Source organism: Actinia tenebrosa, unplaced genomic scaffold, assembly GCF_029948245.1.
Source record: "Actinia tenebrosa isolate PJP-AT-01 unplaced genomic scaffold, QUT_ActTen_1.0 PGA_scaffold12__29_contigs__length_12842862, whole genome shotgun sequence".
NCBI classification, from domain to species: domain Eukaryota; kingdom Metazoa; phylum Cnidaria; class Anthozoa; order Actiniaria; family Actiniidae; genus Actinia; species Actinia tenebrosa.
In genome coordinates this window covers 8,859,479-8,876,195 of record NW_028292572.1, presented here as the reverse complement: position 1 = coordinate 8,876,195, position 16,717 = coordinate 8,859,479, and the positions used below count along the sequence as shown (strand labels likewise).

General features: G+C 40.7%; 2 protein-coding genes across 5 annotated transcripts in view; one reads left to right on the top strand and one right to left on the bottom strand.

Annotated features, from left to right (window-relative positions):
* Nucleotides 1-8,064, bottom strand: part of LOC148912213 (tRNA (guanine(26)-N(2))-dimethyltransferase-like) — a 13,730-nt gene extending 5,666 nt beyond the window's left edge. The window contains exons 1-7 of the mRNA XM_089028501.1: nucleotides 7,720-8,064; nucleotides 7,220-7,409; nucleotides 6,487-6,718; nucleotides 6,154-6,358; nucleotides 1,164-1,373; nucleotides 617-808; nucleotides 134-338 (exon numbers count right to left, since the gene is read on the bottom strand). Coding sequence (XP_088884627.1) covers nucleotides 134-338; nucleotides 617-808; nucleotides 1,164-1,373; nucleotides 6,154-6,358; nucleotides 6,487-6,718; nucleotides 7,220-7,409; nucleotides 7,720-8,047 — 1,562 coding nt within the window. The 5' untranslated portion in view covers nucleotides 8,048-8,064. The remainder of the gene's footprint in view (nucleotides 1-133; nucleotides 339-616; nucleotides 809-1,163; nucleotides 1,374-6,153; nucleotides 6,359-6,486; nucleotides 6,719-7,219; nucleotides 7,410-7,719) is intronic.
* Nucleotides 6,267-16,717, top strand: part of LOC148912212 (insulin-degrading enzyme-like) — a 23,920-nt gene continuing 13,469 nt past the window's right edge. Inside the window, exons 1-4 of one of the 4 annotated variants that reach the window (XM_089028498.1) lie at nucleotides 6,267-6,407; nucleotides 7,136-7,290; nucleotides 16,176-16,252; nucleotides 16,645-16,671. In XM_089028498.1, the coding sequence (XP_088884624.1) occupies nucleotides 16,181-16,252; nucleotides 16,645-16,671 (99 nt within the window). In that variant the 5' untranslated portion in view covers nucleotides 6,267-6,407; nucleotides 7,136-7,290; nucleotides 16,176-16,180. Of the gene's footprint in view, nucleotides 6,408-6,711; nucleotides 7,291-14,658; nucleotides 15,079-16,175; nucleotides 16,253-16,644; nucleotides 16,672-16,717 lie in introns of those variants that run through there. The other 3 variants (XM_089028500.1, XM_089028499.1, XM_089028497.1) reach the window with 3 other exon arrangements.

The window sequence follows — 16,717 nt, the reverse complement described above, 5'->3', positions numbered from 1 at the left end:
ACGTTGAATAGGAAAGTGGATGGAATGATGTACAGAAAGGGATGGATGGATGAATAAAGGAATGGAATAAAATGGGTGGGATGAATCACATAATTCAAACCAATGGCTCAGCAAATCAAACCATGTCCCATACCTTGCCTTTGGTCCCCAATTAGTTTCAGGATTAGGTTGGAACCTCAGAAGCCTCTGTTTACTTGATGAGGGATTAGCACCACTCTGTGTCTCAAAAGATGCTTCCACTTCAGGTTCTTTATCTAAGATAATGGTGCCTGGACTTTCACTGGATTTACGTTTAACTGGATAGAGCTTAACCCAACACCTCATGATATCCCAAACAACTAAAACAAACATAACTATAATGAAAACCCAAGAATTTCAATAACAGAAGTGGGTATGCAATCCATGACGTTTTCTGGGTTTTAATCTATGCTCAGGTAACAGTCTTTGAACATAATTTTCTGCTCTAAATGCTGATCAAAACCTGACCACCATTAGCTGTCAGTAAGGAATAATTCTATCTATTCAAAACTTTCAACTAAGTTATTGAACATTCTGTACAGCATAAGAAATGAATGTTCTATCTCCCAAACTAGCCCTAAAGCTTAGGATATTTTACCTGAATTTGGAGCATTTGTCTTGATGGCTGTACCACAAGCATGTGTACCAGATACTTGGTATCCAAGGCCTAAGAGGGCAGACCTGAATTGAACGATAGATGGGGTGTTGCAGTGAAGTATATTGGAGAGATGGTTTAAGGCATAGTATAGAGGTGCTTCTGGTAGTTCTTCCTCAACCATGGTTAGCACACCTGGTGGAAGTAAAAGTTGGGTTTATGTACATGTATGTCATGAGCAGAAAGAGTGTTGAGAGCTAAAGTTATGTGCCTTGGTATAAAAAGGAAAGGAAAGGAAAGGAAAGGGAGAAAAACAAAGGAAAAGGAAGGGTGGAAAGGAAAAAGAATGGGTGAGTACAGTTTTATACCCATTCATTATGAATGCAATCTAAACAATTATTTGCCAAAATCAAAGTCCAATTCTGTGACTTGGACAAATCAAATTTTCCATGGTCCATGTTATAAGTAATTTTCAAGTGATATAATAACCATTATATAAAGTAATCTCTAAGTATCTACTGGACTGGCAGCTATTTTAAGAAGTTCTCACCAATAATTCTTTGTGATGTTTTATAACTGTCTTGGTTAGATTTGACCATTTCTCTTAATGATTTGACAAAGTCTACATCATGCATGGGTTCTGTCCATATTGGTCCTCCAACATGGAACTTAGAACCACATTGGTCACAATTCATTCCAACAGTAGGACCAATGGCAGGAGGGTATTTCTTACTTGAACCTTCCTCTATTCGACGACCAACTATGATAGAATGAAATGTATTTAATAAGGGTTATGTAACAAAGTACATGGAGTGTGATGGTATGAGTGCGATGGCTTGTGTTTGTTATGTTAGTTCGAATCCAAAGAAACCTGTCGTTCAGATGTTAGGAGCACACCGTTGTTGCTCCAGATGATGATAATTCTAGTAATCCCAATCACTCTGGGGAGAGATAATTTGTGTGGAATGGTTGCCCTGGAGAAGAGATATGCAGAATGCTACCATGTGCAGAAAATGGCCTAACACTTCTCCTAGAATTTTCCTGGGGGATTTAAACCACATGGAAGTGTTTTAAGAGGGCGTCTCTGTAACAGCGTGCCACTCGATCTGGGCTCGAAAAATAGATTTCTTTTATATTCCTACCATCGAAAGTACTATCTATCCTCACTACAAAATTGCAGTTAGAATTGTTCTAAATTCTTTTTTCCACCCGCTATGCGAATTTTTGTCCATCGACCCCAAATCAGTGAAAGACGCCGATTTTCGAGGTCGGCCGAGGGCTATTTTCAAAGTCTGTTTTCTCGGGTTTCTCTGCACATAAAAGCTAATTTTTCTATCCAGAACTTTAGTCTAGTGTAACTTCTGCATAAAAACAGTAATAGTTTTTTTTGGAATGCGCGAATTCTGAAAAATAATCCTAACTGATCGAGACTACTGAAAGCGTGACATGGAAAGCTAAGATTATGAGACCTCGAATATTGCAAATTTCTCATTTGTGGCACCTAATCCAGCCCTAAAATATCATTCAACCTCGAGATAAGAAGCTATTTTATAGATGTGTGCAATAAAATTTGCGGCACATTGCGTTTCTACGAAATAAGCTAAGTTTCAAATTGTTCTATTTTCAGTTATTTCCTTGCGTGACACGACAGGTCGTTGGGTCTGTGACGGCTACTTCTTTGCTCATTATCCTCAATACCATTACCTAAAATATAATATGATGAATTAAACCTTAACTTTACAATATTTGTTCCATTATAAAAGATTTCAATGATCTACGGCTTCATTTAATAGTGTTTCTATAAGTTGTTTTGAAATTCCACCGCACAGTAATTTTTTATATTTGAATATCTCGAGCTCCGCGGGAGGTCAATCGTTATTTGTTTATTTAATTATAGTAAATTTAGTAAAGAAATCCTCGCTTAGTAATATCTCGAAACACCCTAAAAAGATCCAAAACTGAGAACTGTTCTTGCCTGTAGAGCTGAATATTTCTAGTTTTTTTAGTTGAAGGTAATATATCATTCATATCATTGTAAGTAAAGGATGTACGTGCCCGCGTTAGTAGCGTTAATCACTGTGTTATTGATTAACTCTATACTTATATTAGTAGTACTTGGAATACTGAATCTATGTCTTTGTACTAAATACTAGTGAGCTAGACTAGGACGTCTAAATTGAAGACTCTTGCAAAAAAAAAAATAAAATAAAATGAAATAAAATAAAACAAAATAAAACAATGCATAATAATTTTTTTTAAATATACATCTTTTAAATATAATACAAATAACCATTATTACAAATACAAATATATATCTAAGAGCGAAATTCAGTCAGAGAGAAATTAAACTATATCGATGGGCTCCGCCGAGAACCAGACGAAGCTTCATATATCTCACTTGTTCAAGAGACACCTTCAACACTTATCATGAGCTGGGCTCTAAAACCAAGAACCGGATCGAGCTGCTCGTTTTACAGAAAATGTGCGGTCGTATTTGACAGCAAAGTTTAACCTGGGTGAGAGGACTGGTAGAAAAGCAGACCCTGAACAAGTTGCCGCGGAAATGCGGTGCGCGAGAAATGAGAACGATGAAAGGCGCTTTGAAAGAGAAGAATGGCTATCGAAGACCCAGATTGCAGGATTCTTTTCACGTCTTTCCACTTCGCGAAAAAAATCCACAGTACGAGATATTACCGTGACCAGTCCTCAGGAAAATGAACGATCTTTGGTAGAAGAGGAAGATATTCAGGATGTAATACCAGAGTCAGAACGTATGAATCTGTTCAAGGGCGGATCCAGGACGGGGGGAGGGGGGCAAAGTGGGGCTGAAGCCCCCCCTTCAGCAGAAAAAAACGATACTTTTTATATTGTTTTCCGTTGTGTTGACGAAAGAAACTCAATTAGACCCCCCCCCCCCAAACTCAATTAGCCCCCCCCCCCCTTGCTGTTACAAGAAATTGATCATGAGCATAGCATATTGGCCTGCAACACCCCATTATGACACGTACGATCTTTGCGCCTACTATATCAAAGAAACAAGATCTCAGCCTTCAATGTTGCAATGCTTAAAAAAATACTTAATCACTTTGAAGTACAGTTTAGATCTAAAGACCTTAAGGCAGAGCTCTTGCGTTTGGTTGGGGAAGTCATTAAGGAATGCAAGTGTTCTCCGCAGTAGAATCAGTAGTGCTAGCTAGCTATACCGCAAACCGGTTGGCTCAGCTAGTTGGCTTAGCATTGGGACTTTCGTGGGGAGGTCGTGGCTCGAGTCCCAGCCGGACCAACACTCAGGGTCTTAAAATAACTGAGAAGAGAGTGCTGCCGGTTAGGCTTTCAAGTGGCTCAGATGACCACTTTAAATGGCGGTCTCGTCCCTCCACAATCATCATTACTAACCAACATCGGAGGGACGTAAAAGAACCACTGAGAACGTAAAGAAACCCGGGCAGTGATCACCCTCAGTGCCTACACTTCATACTAACCATCTCTCATGCTTGTAAATTGCATAAAAAGCAATCTGTCATTAACAACTCAATGTAAAGCGCCTTTGATTAAATTCATATAGAAAAGGCGCTATATAAATTCATAAGATCATTGTAAGCATTTAATCTTAGTTCAGTGAGTACACGACAGGGGCGGTGGAAGCTGAACATTATCCATTGGAGGACTAGGAGGAGCACGTCAAAACAGCCTGTACTGATTGACTGTTTTAAAATCGCCTTGAAAATGATGTTAGTTCCGAACTCATATAGATAAACAAATAATTTGCTTTTGTAATGAAGATGATGATGATCATGATCATGATAATAATGATAATGATAATAATGATTTATTAAATTATAATAATAACAATAATGATGATTATAATAATAATAATGATAATAATAATAATAATCACAACAAAACAACAACAAAAGAAAAGGCCGTCCAATAAAAACATCAATAAGATCAATCTACCAAAGATTTCAGAAATATCAACAACCATCACAGATTTTGAAAGAATGCTTTAGACGCAACTCATAATGGCTTGGCTTCAAAGTAGTTGGACTTACTCGAGTAGAGTGAGAGCTGAATGTTTCTCTAAGAGAAATGAGCATTGATTGATTCATTGATTGAATAATGATAATAATAATAATGGTTTATTTGAAGCATATCTACAGAGTAGCTCTATGTCTTCAAAATTATTGGAGGAGCCAGTACCCGCAACCCCCACTTCCGAACCACCGCCCCTGTATGATCATAATTTTCACAATCACTTGTTCTGTAGTTATGAATGAATTCATACGTTTGATTGCACCTGTTGCAAAAATCGTCATCTCAGCCGAAGAACAGTCAAGACTGCAAAGTATTTTTCGAAAAAATGATAGTATATGGAGTTCGAAAATATCGGAAGGACGAAATACCTTTTCACAATAGAAAATGATGGATAATTTATAAAGGAAATAAACGTTGAGAATGTTAAATGACTAGTGACAAAGATATGAATGATATATTTCTTACAACGTAAAAAAACTAGAAATATTCAGCTCTACAGGCAAGAACAGTTCTCAGTTTTGGATCTTTTTAGGGTGTTTCGAGATATTACTAAGCGAGGATTTCTTTACTAAATTTACTATAATTAAATAAACAAATAACGATTGACCTCCCGCGGAGCTCGAGATATTCAAATATAAAAAATTACTGTGCGGTGGAATTTCAAAACAACTTATAGAAACACTATTAAATGAAGCCGTAGATCATTGAAATCTTTTATAATGGAACAAATATTGTAAAGTTAAGGTTTAATTCATCATATTATATTTTAGGTAATGGTATTGAGGATAATGAGCAAAGAAGTAGCCGTCACAGACCCAACGGCCTGTCGTGTCACGCAAGGAAATAACTGAAAATAGAACAATTTGAAACTTAGCTTATTTCGTAGAAACGCAATGTGCCGCAAATTTTATTGCACACATCTATAAAATAGCTTCTTATCTCAAGGTTGAATGATATTTTAGGGCTGGGTTAGGTGCCACAAATGAGAAATTTGCAATATTCGAGGTCTCATAATCTTAGCTTTCCATGTCACGCTTTCAGTAGTCTCGATCAGTTAGGATTATTTTTCAGAATTCGCGCATTCCAAAAAAAACTATTACTGTTTTTATGCAGAAGTTACACTAGACTAAAGTTCTGGATAGAAAAATTAGCTTTTATGTGCAGAGAAACCCGAGAAAACAGACTTTGAAAATAGCCCTCGGCCGACCTCGAAAATCGGCGTCTTTCACTGATTTGGGGTCGATGGACAAAAATTCGCATAGCGGGTGGAAAAAAGAATTTAGAACAATTCTAACTGCAATTTTGTAGTGAGGATAGATAGTACTTTCGATGGTAGGAATATAAAAGAAATCTATTTTTCGAGCCCAGATCGAGTGGCACGCTGTTACAGAGACGCCCTCTTAATGGTGCTGGTGCTTGTACATATTTGCCCCAGACTTAATTAAGAATAATGCTGTAAAAATGTGTTGACAGGAAAGGATAGAAAGGGGAAGATAATGCAGTACCTAGCTGGAAATGGTAGCTCCCGCAGCCTACGCAATGATAAACTAGTGACTGTTTACTTGGAGATCTTTTGACTTCTGATGGACTAGTGAAGACTTGAACAAATATGCGCACATAAAAATCCACACTGATACAAAGGAGTGGCACAATGTATCGCTTGTAACGATTTGCATGAGATTCTAGTGATGACAAGAGAATCCTCAGAGCCTGTTGGAATAATGAAAATGTCAACTCTTTTATCTTATTCCATTATTTGGTAAGCTTTTATGACAACTTCTACTGACATATTCATAATTAATGTCTAACTCCATTATTTCTAAGAGTATCTGACGTACCATTTCATGACAGAATTTTGCTTTTAGTGACATGCTTCCATATTTCCCATAACATGCATCGCTATGGTTACCACACAGTACACCCATATCAGTACAGGTTACCATTAGCAACCCTCCATCAGTGACTGCCTGAACAGCTCCATCCAAAAACGGTGCGGCTGATCCATAGGGGTCGATATCCACAATAGTGAACCTCTTAGTAAGTGGATATCGATGTTGGTACATTACAATACTGAGGGAAAATTATTGGTTATGAGAAATAAATACACTACATTATATTACCCTTGATTCCCAGATATGTATACTGTCCTAACAAGAGTTCATTATTTAGTGCAAGCACTTATCTTGATCTAGTTCAGAATGAGAAATATGCTAGTTTTTCAGCCAGCGGCACCCTTCTAACTTGTTGGCACCAATTAGTATCCCTTGGTAAAAGAAGCACTGAGAAGTTATGTTTTGCTTGACCTCCAGGTACCTCTAGTCTGTCAGTACACTAACCATTATAATGTCAGCCTAGCATATTTTACAATAGTGTGGTGCTTAATAAGTGGGCTTGCCCTAGCTTTATTAAATGGACTGGCTCGGAAATCTCCTTCCCACATATTTACTGTAAAATGAATCTCTATTCAGTGGACACTTTATTCAGCAGACATCAGGCAAAGTCCTCAAGGTATCCAGATTATATTCATGATAGCTGCCTGTGGTTGTTTAATTACAAATTTCAAATACTCACGATGCATCTTGGTGGCTTGGAGTTACAATATGGCCGACCTTGTTATGATTGATGTTTTTCTGTATCAGATGGTAAGCATCCTTGCTGATGTCGTTGGCAACAATGTGTTGAATACCAGGCACTTCTAGCGCATAGCGGACAGAACGTAGACCAGTAGCTGACAGTCCTTCAAATAATGATACCTCTGCTTCTACAATAGACATAATTATTTCCAGTGGAGCAAGATAAAGAGATAAAGAGTAGAGCATGAGAATAAAAGGAAAAAGACATAGCCACCATGTTGGATGATACAATAAGAGAACTATGGGAAAAATGTCCTCCAACATGGCGCCTATGACGTCAAACATACTCTGATCTGTCTGTCTGTCTAACCAACTTTCATTATCTCCAAACCAAATTTTTTTTATTTGAAGGAGATTTTAAAGTCTACTCAAAAGATTAAGACTTACTATATTTTAATTGATAATATTGGGTTTATTCATTTAAGCTTTTATACTCACTGGTTCTCGTGTCTTGTACATGTTCAGTCTTTTCTTTATCATCCTTCTGCTCATCAGTAGTGACTTCTGGTTCACGGCATTTCCCTTCGACTTTTGCATCCCATGGACATCTTTTCCTTTTCCACTGATCCAGTTTATCAACATACACTTTCAATGCCGCACTGCTAAGATCTCTGTTGAACTCTTGCACTGGATTGTAGAACACTTCTTTGACCTGGCTTTTCGAGCAAGGACAGAGGATTTCTGCTTTCCCTTCGCAAAACGAACTAAATTTCGTCGTGTTAGAGCCTTCTAGAGAAATACTAGAGTTAGTTTTATCTTCTCCCATCTTTTATATTACTTTCAAGATGCAAATTGTCTTATTTTTCGGGTTAATTAACAAAGATAGATGGGGCCACTGTGTTTTACAGGCAACCCAAAAAGCTTCTAACTTTTTTTTCAACTAGAACACGCTTTTTTTATTCATCAAGCTATTAGTTAAGCTATTATCTTGAAAAAGATAATACCTGGTGAAATAATTTATTTTTACGGGAAAATCAGTATCAAGACGAATTACACGTGGGCTCCCTGTGTCACATTCGAAGCCGTTCTTTGGGTTGCCTAAGCACGGTTTTCCTAAATACAGGAATCGCTCATCCATTGTCTTCTAGTAATTTACATAAATCATATGGTATATCTACGGTATTAGACTGCACTACACTGCACTATATTACACTTGACTGCACTAAACTGCACTAGACTGCACTATACTGCACTATACTACACTTGACTGCACTAAATTGCACTAGGGTGTACTAGACTACACTAGACTGCACTAGACTACACTAGACTACACTAGACTACACTAGACTACACTAGACTGCACTAGACTGCACTAATGTACACTAGACTGCACTAGACTGCACTAGACTGCACTAGACTACACTAGACTGCACTAGACTACACTAGACTGCACTAGACTGCACTAAGGTACACTAGACTGCACTAGACTGCACTAGACTGCACTAGACTACACTAGACTGCACTAGACTGCACTATACTACACTTGACTGCACTAAATTGCACTAGGGTGTACTAGACTGCACTAGACTGCACTAGACTACACAAGACTACACTAGACTACACTAGACTGCACTAGACTGCACTAAGGTACACTAGACTGCACTAGACTGCACTAGACTGCACTAGACTGCACTAGACTGCACTAGACTGCACTAGACTGCACTAGACTGCACTAGACTGCACTAGACTGCACTAGACTGCACTAGACTGCACTAAGGTACACTAGACTGCACTAGGCTGCACTAGACTGCACTAGACTACACTAGACTACACTAGACTGCACTAGACTACACTACTCTGCACTAGACTGCACTAGACTGCACTAGACTGCACTAGACTGCACTAGACTGCACTAGACTGCACTAGACTACACTAGACTGCACTAGACTGCACTAGACTGCACTAGACTACACTTGACTGCACTAAGGTACACTAGACTGCATCGGACTACATCATGCTGCATCAGACTGCATCAGCCTGCATCATGCTGAATCATGCTGCATCAGACTACATCATGTTGAATCAGACTGCATCGGACTACATCATGCTGCATCAGACTGCATCATGCTGCATCGGACTGCATCATGCTGCATCAGACTACATCATGTTGAATCAGACTGCATCGGACTGCATCATGCTGCATCAGACTACGTCATGTTGCATCAGAAAGCATCTGATTACATCATTCTGCATCAGACTACATCATACTGCATCAGACTACATCATGCTGCATCGTGCTGCATCAGCCTGTATCAGACTACATCGGACTGCATCAGACAGCACTAGGGTGCACTAGGGTGCACTAAACTGCACTAGACTGCACTAAGGTACATTAGACTGCATCGGACTACATCATGGTGCATCAGACTGCATCATTATGCATCATGCTGCATCAGAGAGCATCATGCTGCATCAGACTGCATCAGACTGCATTAGACTGCAATAGGATGATCTAGACTGCACTAGACTGCACTAGACTACATTAGACTGCACTAGACTGCACTAGACTGCACTAGACTGCACTAGTCTGCACTACCCTACACTAGACTGCACTAGACTGCACTAAGGTACACTAGACTGCACTAGACTGCACCCACCCTACACTAGACTGCACTACACTGCACTAAGGTACACTAGACTGCATCGGACTACATCATGCTGCATCAGACTTCATCATGCTGCATCGTGCTGCATCATGCTGTATTAGACTTCATCAGACTGCATCAGACAGCACTAGGGTGCACTAGACTACATTAGACTGCACTAGACTGCACTAGACTGCACTAGACTGCACTACCCTACACTAGACTGCACTACACTGCACTAAGGTACACTAGACTGCACTAAACTGCACTAGACCACACTAGACTACACTTGACTGCACTAAGGTACACTAGACTGCACCGGACTACATCATGCTGCATCAGACTGCATCATGCTGCATCGTGCTGCATCAGCCTGTATCAGACTGCACTAGACTGCATCAGACTGCAGTAGACTGCACTAGACTGCATCAGACTCCATCAGATTGCATCATGATGCATCAGACTCCATCAGACTGCACTAGACTGCACTAAGGTACACTAGACTGCACTAGACTGCACTAGACTACATTAGACTGCACTAGACTGCACTAGACTGCACTAGACTGCACTACCCTACACTAGACTGCACTAGACTGCACTAAGGTACACTAGACTGCACTAAACTGCACTAGACCACACTAAACTACACTTGACTGCACTAAGGTACACTAGACTGCACCGGACTACATCATGCTGCATCAGACTGCATCATGCTGCATCGTGCTGCATCAGCCTGTATCAGACAGCACTAGACTGCATCAGACTGCAGTAGACTGCACTAGACTGCATCAGACTCCATCAGATTGCATCATGATGCATCAGACTCCATCAGACTGCACTAGACTGCATCGGACAACATCAGACTGCATCATGCTGCATCAGACTGCATCAGACTGCATCAGACTGCATCAGACAGCACTCGACTGCATCGGACAACATCAGACTGCACCAAACTGCATCAGACTGCATCAGACAGCACTCGACTGCATCGGACAACATCAGACTGCATCAGACTGCATCAGACTGCATCAGACTGCACTGCACTGCATCATGCTGCATCAGACTGCATCAGACTGCACTAGACTGCACTAAACTGTACTACACTGCACTAGACGGCACTAGACTGCAGTAGACTACATTAGACTGCACTAGTGTGCACTAGACTGCACTAGACTGCACTAGACTTCACTACCCTGCACTACACTGCACTAAGGTACACTAGACTGCATCGGACTACATCATGCTGCATCGTGCTGCATCAGCCTGTATCAGACTACATCAGACTGCATCAGACAGCACTAGGGTGCACTAGGGTGCACTAAACTGCACTGGACTACACTAGACTACACTAGACTGCACTAAGGTACACTAGACTGCATCGGACTACATCATGCTGCATCAGACTAAAAACAGACTGCATCAGACTGCATCATGCTGCATCTTGCTGCATCTTGCTGCATCATGCTGCATCAGACTGCATCAGACTGCATCAGACTGCATCATGTTGCATCAGACTGCATCGGACTGCATCATGCTGCATCAGACTGCATCATGCTGCATCAGACTGCATCATGCTGCATCAGACTGCATCATGCTGCATCAGACTGCATCATGCTGCATCAGACTGCATCATGCTGCATCAGACTGCATCATGCTGCATCAGACTGCATCATGCTGCATCAGACTGCATCATGCTGCATCGGACTACATCATGCTGCATCAGACTGTATCATGCTGCATCATGCTGTATCAGACTGCATCAGACTGCACTAGACTGCACTAGACTGCATCAGACTGCAATAGACTGCACCATGCTTCATCAGACTGCGTCATGTTGCATCAGACTGCATTTGACTGCACTAGGGGGCACTAGACTGCATCATCCTGCATCAGACTGCATCATGCTGCATCAGACAGCATCATGCTGCATCTGACTGCATCAGACTACACTAGAAAGCATCGGACAACATCAGACTGCATCATGCTGCACTAGACTGCACTAGAATGCACTACACTATACTAGACTGCATCATGCTGCACTAGACTGCAGTAGACTACATTAGACTGCACTAGGGTGCACTAGACTGCACTAAGGTACACTAGACTGCATCGGACTACATCAGACTGCATCATGCTGCATCATGCTGCATCATGCTGCATCATGCTGCTTCAGACTGCATTAAACTGCACTAGACTGCACTAGACTGCATCAGAATGCACTAGACTGCATCAGGCTGCATCAGACTGCATCAGACTCCATCAGACTGCATCAGACAGCACTAGGGTGCGCTAGGGTGCAATGAACTGCACTAGACTGCACTAGACGCTAGAAGTTTTAAAACGTGTAGGTCGAACACTGACCTCTACTTTGTGTCTTCATGGTAAATACTTGGTAGATCGAACGACTATCCCATCGCTTTCTTATTTTTATACTTTATATTTTACTCCCCACCACACCGCCGCGACGCAAGAACTCATGTTTTGTAACGTTGCCTTCACTCGAAATGCTTTTATTCTTAATTTAATATACATTATACGATGTACTTTATCATTTATTGTACCATTGCTATCTATCTACGATACATTATTATATCCATAATACTCTCATATAAAGTCTCGTACGCTCAACTGTTTCAATCACCCAGTGCATTAATATTTCTTTATTTTATGTTTATATTTGTCTATATCTTTTCTTTTTATCACTTTCCTTATAATCATTTTTCACACACGTTCCCCCACCACCTCCCCCCTTGCTTGAGTCCGAATACCTGTGCAATCAAAGTGTCGTCGGGTTTTTAATACCCGATGAATCTGTTCTTAAATTTATAGCACCAAATAGTAACTTGTTACGATATTGAGCCATAATAAAAAATTCCGTGAAGTCTGACGCAGTCTGACGTAGTCTGATGCAGTGTAGTGCAGTCTAATGCAGTCTAATGTAGTCTAGTACACCCTAGTGCACCCTAGTGCTGCCTGATGCAGTCTGATATCGTCTGGTGTAGTCTGATGCAGTGTAGTGCAGTCTAATGCAGTCTAATGTAGTCTAGTACACCCTAGTGCACCCTAGTGCTGCCTGATGCAGTCTGATATCGTCTGGTGTAGTCTGATACAGTCTGATCTAGCAGTTTAGTGCAGTGTACGTAGCTCACCCTAGTGCAATCTGATGCAGTCTGATTCCGTGCAGTCTAGTGCAGTCTAGTGCAGCTTAGTGCAGTATAATACAGTCTAGTGCACCCTTGGGCACCCTAGTGCGGTCTGATACAGTGTGATGCAGTGTGATGCAGTATGATGAAGTATGATGCAGTCTAGTGTAGTCTTTTGCGGTCTGATGCAGTCTTATACTGCATGATGCAGTCTAGTGCAGTCTGATGCAGTCTAGTGCACCCTAGTGCACCCTAGTGCACCCTAGTGCACCCTAGTGCAGTCTAGTGCAGGATGATGCAGTGTGATGCAGTCTACTTCACCCTTATTCAGGCTGATGCAGTGTGATGCAGTCTACTACACCCTAATGCAGGCTGATGCAGCATGATGCAGTCTGATGCAATATAATGCAGTCCGATGCAGTCTGATGTAGTCCGATGCAGTCTAGTGTACCTTAGTGCATTCTAGTGTATCCTAATGCAGTCTAGTTCAGTCTGGTGCAGTCTGATACAGCATGATGTAGTCTGATGCAGCATGATGCACGATGATGCAGTCTGATGCAACATGATGCAGCATGATGCAGTCTGATGCAGCATGATGTAGTCCGATGCAGTCTGATGCAACATGATGTAGTCTGATGCAGCATGATGCAGGCTGATGCAGCATGATGCAGTCCGATGCAGTCTGATGCTACAAGATGTAGTCTGATGCAGCATGATGCAGTCCGATGCAGCATGATGCAGTCTGATGCAGCATGATGTAGTCCGTTGCAGTCTAATGCAACATGATGTAGTCTGATGCAGCATGATACAGGCTGATGCAGTCTGATGCAGCATTATGTAGTCCGATGCAGTCTAGTGTACCTTAGTGCAGTCTAGTGCAGTCTAGTGCAGTCTAGTGCAGTCTAGTGCAGTCTAGTGAAGTGTAGTGCAGTCTAGTGCAGTCTAGTGCAGTCTAGTGCAGTCTAGTGTACCTTAGTGCAGTCTAGTGCAGACTAGGGTAGTCTAGTGCAGTTTAGTGCACCCTAGTGCACCCTAGTGCTGTCTGATGTAGTCTGATGTAGTCTGATACAGGCTGATGCAGCACGATGCAGCACGATGTAGTCTGATGCAGCATGATGCAGTCTGATGTAGCATGATGTAATCCGATGCTTTCTGATACAACATGACGTAGTCTGATGTAGCATGATGCAGCATGATGCAGTCTGATGCAGCATGATGTAGTCCGATGCAGTCTGATGCAGCATGATGCAGTCCGAAGCAGCATGATGAAGAGTGATGCAGCATGATGCAGTCCGATGCCGTCTGATGCAGTCTAGTGTACCTTAGTGCAGTCTAGTGCAGTCTAGTGTAGTCTAGTGTAGTCTTGTGTAGTCTAGTGCAGTCTAGTGCAGTCTAGTACACCCTAGTGCAATTTAGTGCAGTCAAGTGTAGTATAGTGCAGTCTAGTGCAGTCTAGTGTAGTCTAGTACACCCTAGTGTAATTTAGTGCAGTCAAGTGTAGTATAGTGCAGTATAGTGCAGTATAGTGCAGTCTAGTGCAGTTTAGTGCAGTTTAGTGCAGTCAAGTGTAGTATAGTGCAGTGTAGTGCAGTCTAATACCGTAGATATACCATATGATTTATGTAAATTACTAGAAGACAATGGATGAGCGATTCCTGTATTTAGGAGCACGTGCCTGAGCACGCTTGCGGACAGGCATCAGACAACAGAAAAAACCGCTAAAATCCAAGCTTTATCTTATATCACATCTCTGGTCTTTTATTTAGCCATTTTAAAGTGCTGTAGAAAAAGGTTTATTGTTTTTTAATGAGTTTTTTATGAGAACTTTTTCTCAAGCTTCACAATATTTTCGAATCGAGCTTGTGACCCCGCGTTACTTTCGTATTTTGATAACGAAACGGGTATCTTGTTCGACATGGAGGTAGTTAAAGAAGTACATAACGATATCCCAAAGTCCTCTCAAGATGACAGGGTCTATCGTGGGTTGTTATTGCAAAACGATATGAAAGTTCTTTTGATCAGTGACCCGACAACAGAGAAAGGAGCAGCTGCTATGGATGTTCACATAGGTAATTATAAGATTTTAAAAATTTCACTCCGCGATTCCTATACTTCAAAGGGCAGATAGGAATGTTCTATGTAAACTATCAGTCATTTTATTTACCTAAGTTATCTGTGTTTATTTTCAATGTGTGAGATATCTATATTAATAGAGTGAATTAGATCTTGCTGTGGTGCAGTGAACCTCAAAGACAAACCATCTTTCTCTAGCTCTAAAAGCTCATTTTTACCACAATTGTAAATTTTCTCGCGCGCTGATTGGTTAAAAAACGTCGTAAATAAGAGGCCATACCAACAAATGGCGTCATGCAAGATTTCGTGCAGTCTATTTCCTAGAGTTTTGTGAGTTTTGTAGTAAAAAACAAATTTACGATGGTTTAGCGTGGTATGTCCTCTTATTTACCACGATATGACGCCAAATGTTGGTCAAAATTAGTTATGGACCCACTCGGCTTACGCCTCGTGAGTCCATAACATTTTGACCAACTTTTGACATCATATCGTGGTAAATAAGAGGACATACCACGCTCAACCATCGTAAATTTGTTAAATGTACTCATAAATATTTCTTGTATGTGGTTTTAAAGAAAGTGTTTTAAAATATATTCTAATAAGTTTATGATATATATAGTATATCTAATTTCAGATCAGTAAATTAGTTTTTGTCAGGAGAGTTAATCTGATTGGCTGAACTGTTGCTATGCAACCAAAGAACCTTTTGTTCCGACTCATTTTTCCTCCTTTCACATTCTAAAATTTCAAGTTGACAGTTTCACAACATGAAACACTTGTGTATGACTGCTGACAGAAGGAAATCATGAATGAAAGGGGAAAGTTGCAGTTTTTCTTTCTAGCTGACAGCATATGGTGGTAGATAATGGATTCAAAGACCTCTTTATCAATAGTAGATTAAAACCCACCAATTTGATAATGACAGACAGACAGATGTTATTTGGAGTATTGTTGAGATATTGAACCACTCTCCCTCCCTCCAAATAGAGACATCTCCCACCCTTATACCTCCTTGCAGTCTTGTGAGAAATTCAGAAATTTTTTTTGGTGTATAATGCATCTCTCATCTCTTTGCATTATTTTGCTTACTTAGGAAGCATGTGTGATCCAAATGACCTTCCAGGCTTGGCACACTTTTGTGAACACATGCTCTTCTTGGGTACAGAGAAGGTAGGTTGTAATAATTATCGACGTCATTCTGGATGGCAAACTTGATACATTCACTTGAGGTCTCATTTGTGGACCAGCCAAATATATTAAGGGGGGCTTGACTGAATTTTGCTTGACTTGTAAGTAATGGATCATTTTACTGTAAATCCATTACTTTGATCAAATAAAACTATATATGGCTGGGGGGGGGGGGGGGGGGGGGGGAGGATTTGTGTCAAATATCAAGTGGCAGATATGGAACCCTAAAAGTTAGGATGGGTGTGTCTGCTCTTTACCAATCTGACCCCACCCCCACCCCCCCCCCCCCCCCACCCCCCAGAAATTAGTATATTTGGTTATAAATGTGCAAGACTATACTAACTGTTTTTAATAATTTATGATCATTTTCACAGTACCCTAAAGAAAATGCTTACGCACAGGTAACTTATAAATTGTATTAAAATTTTTGCTTTTAAATTTCACTGT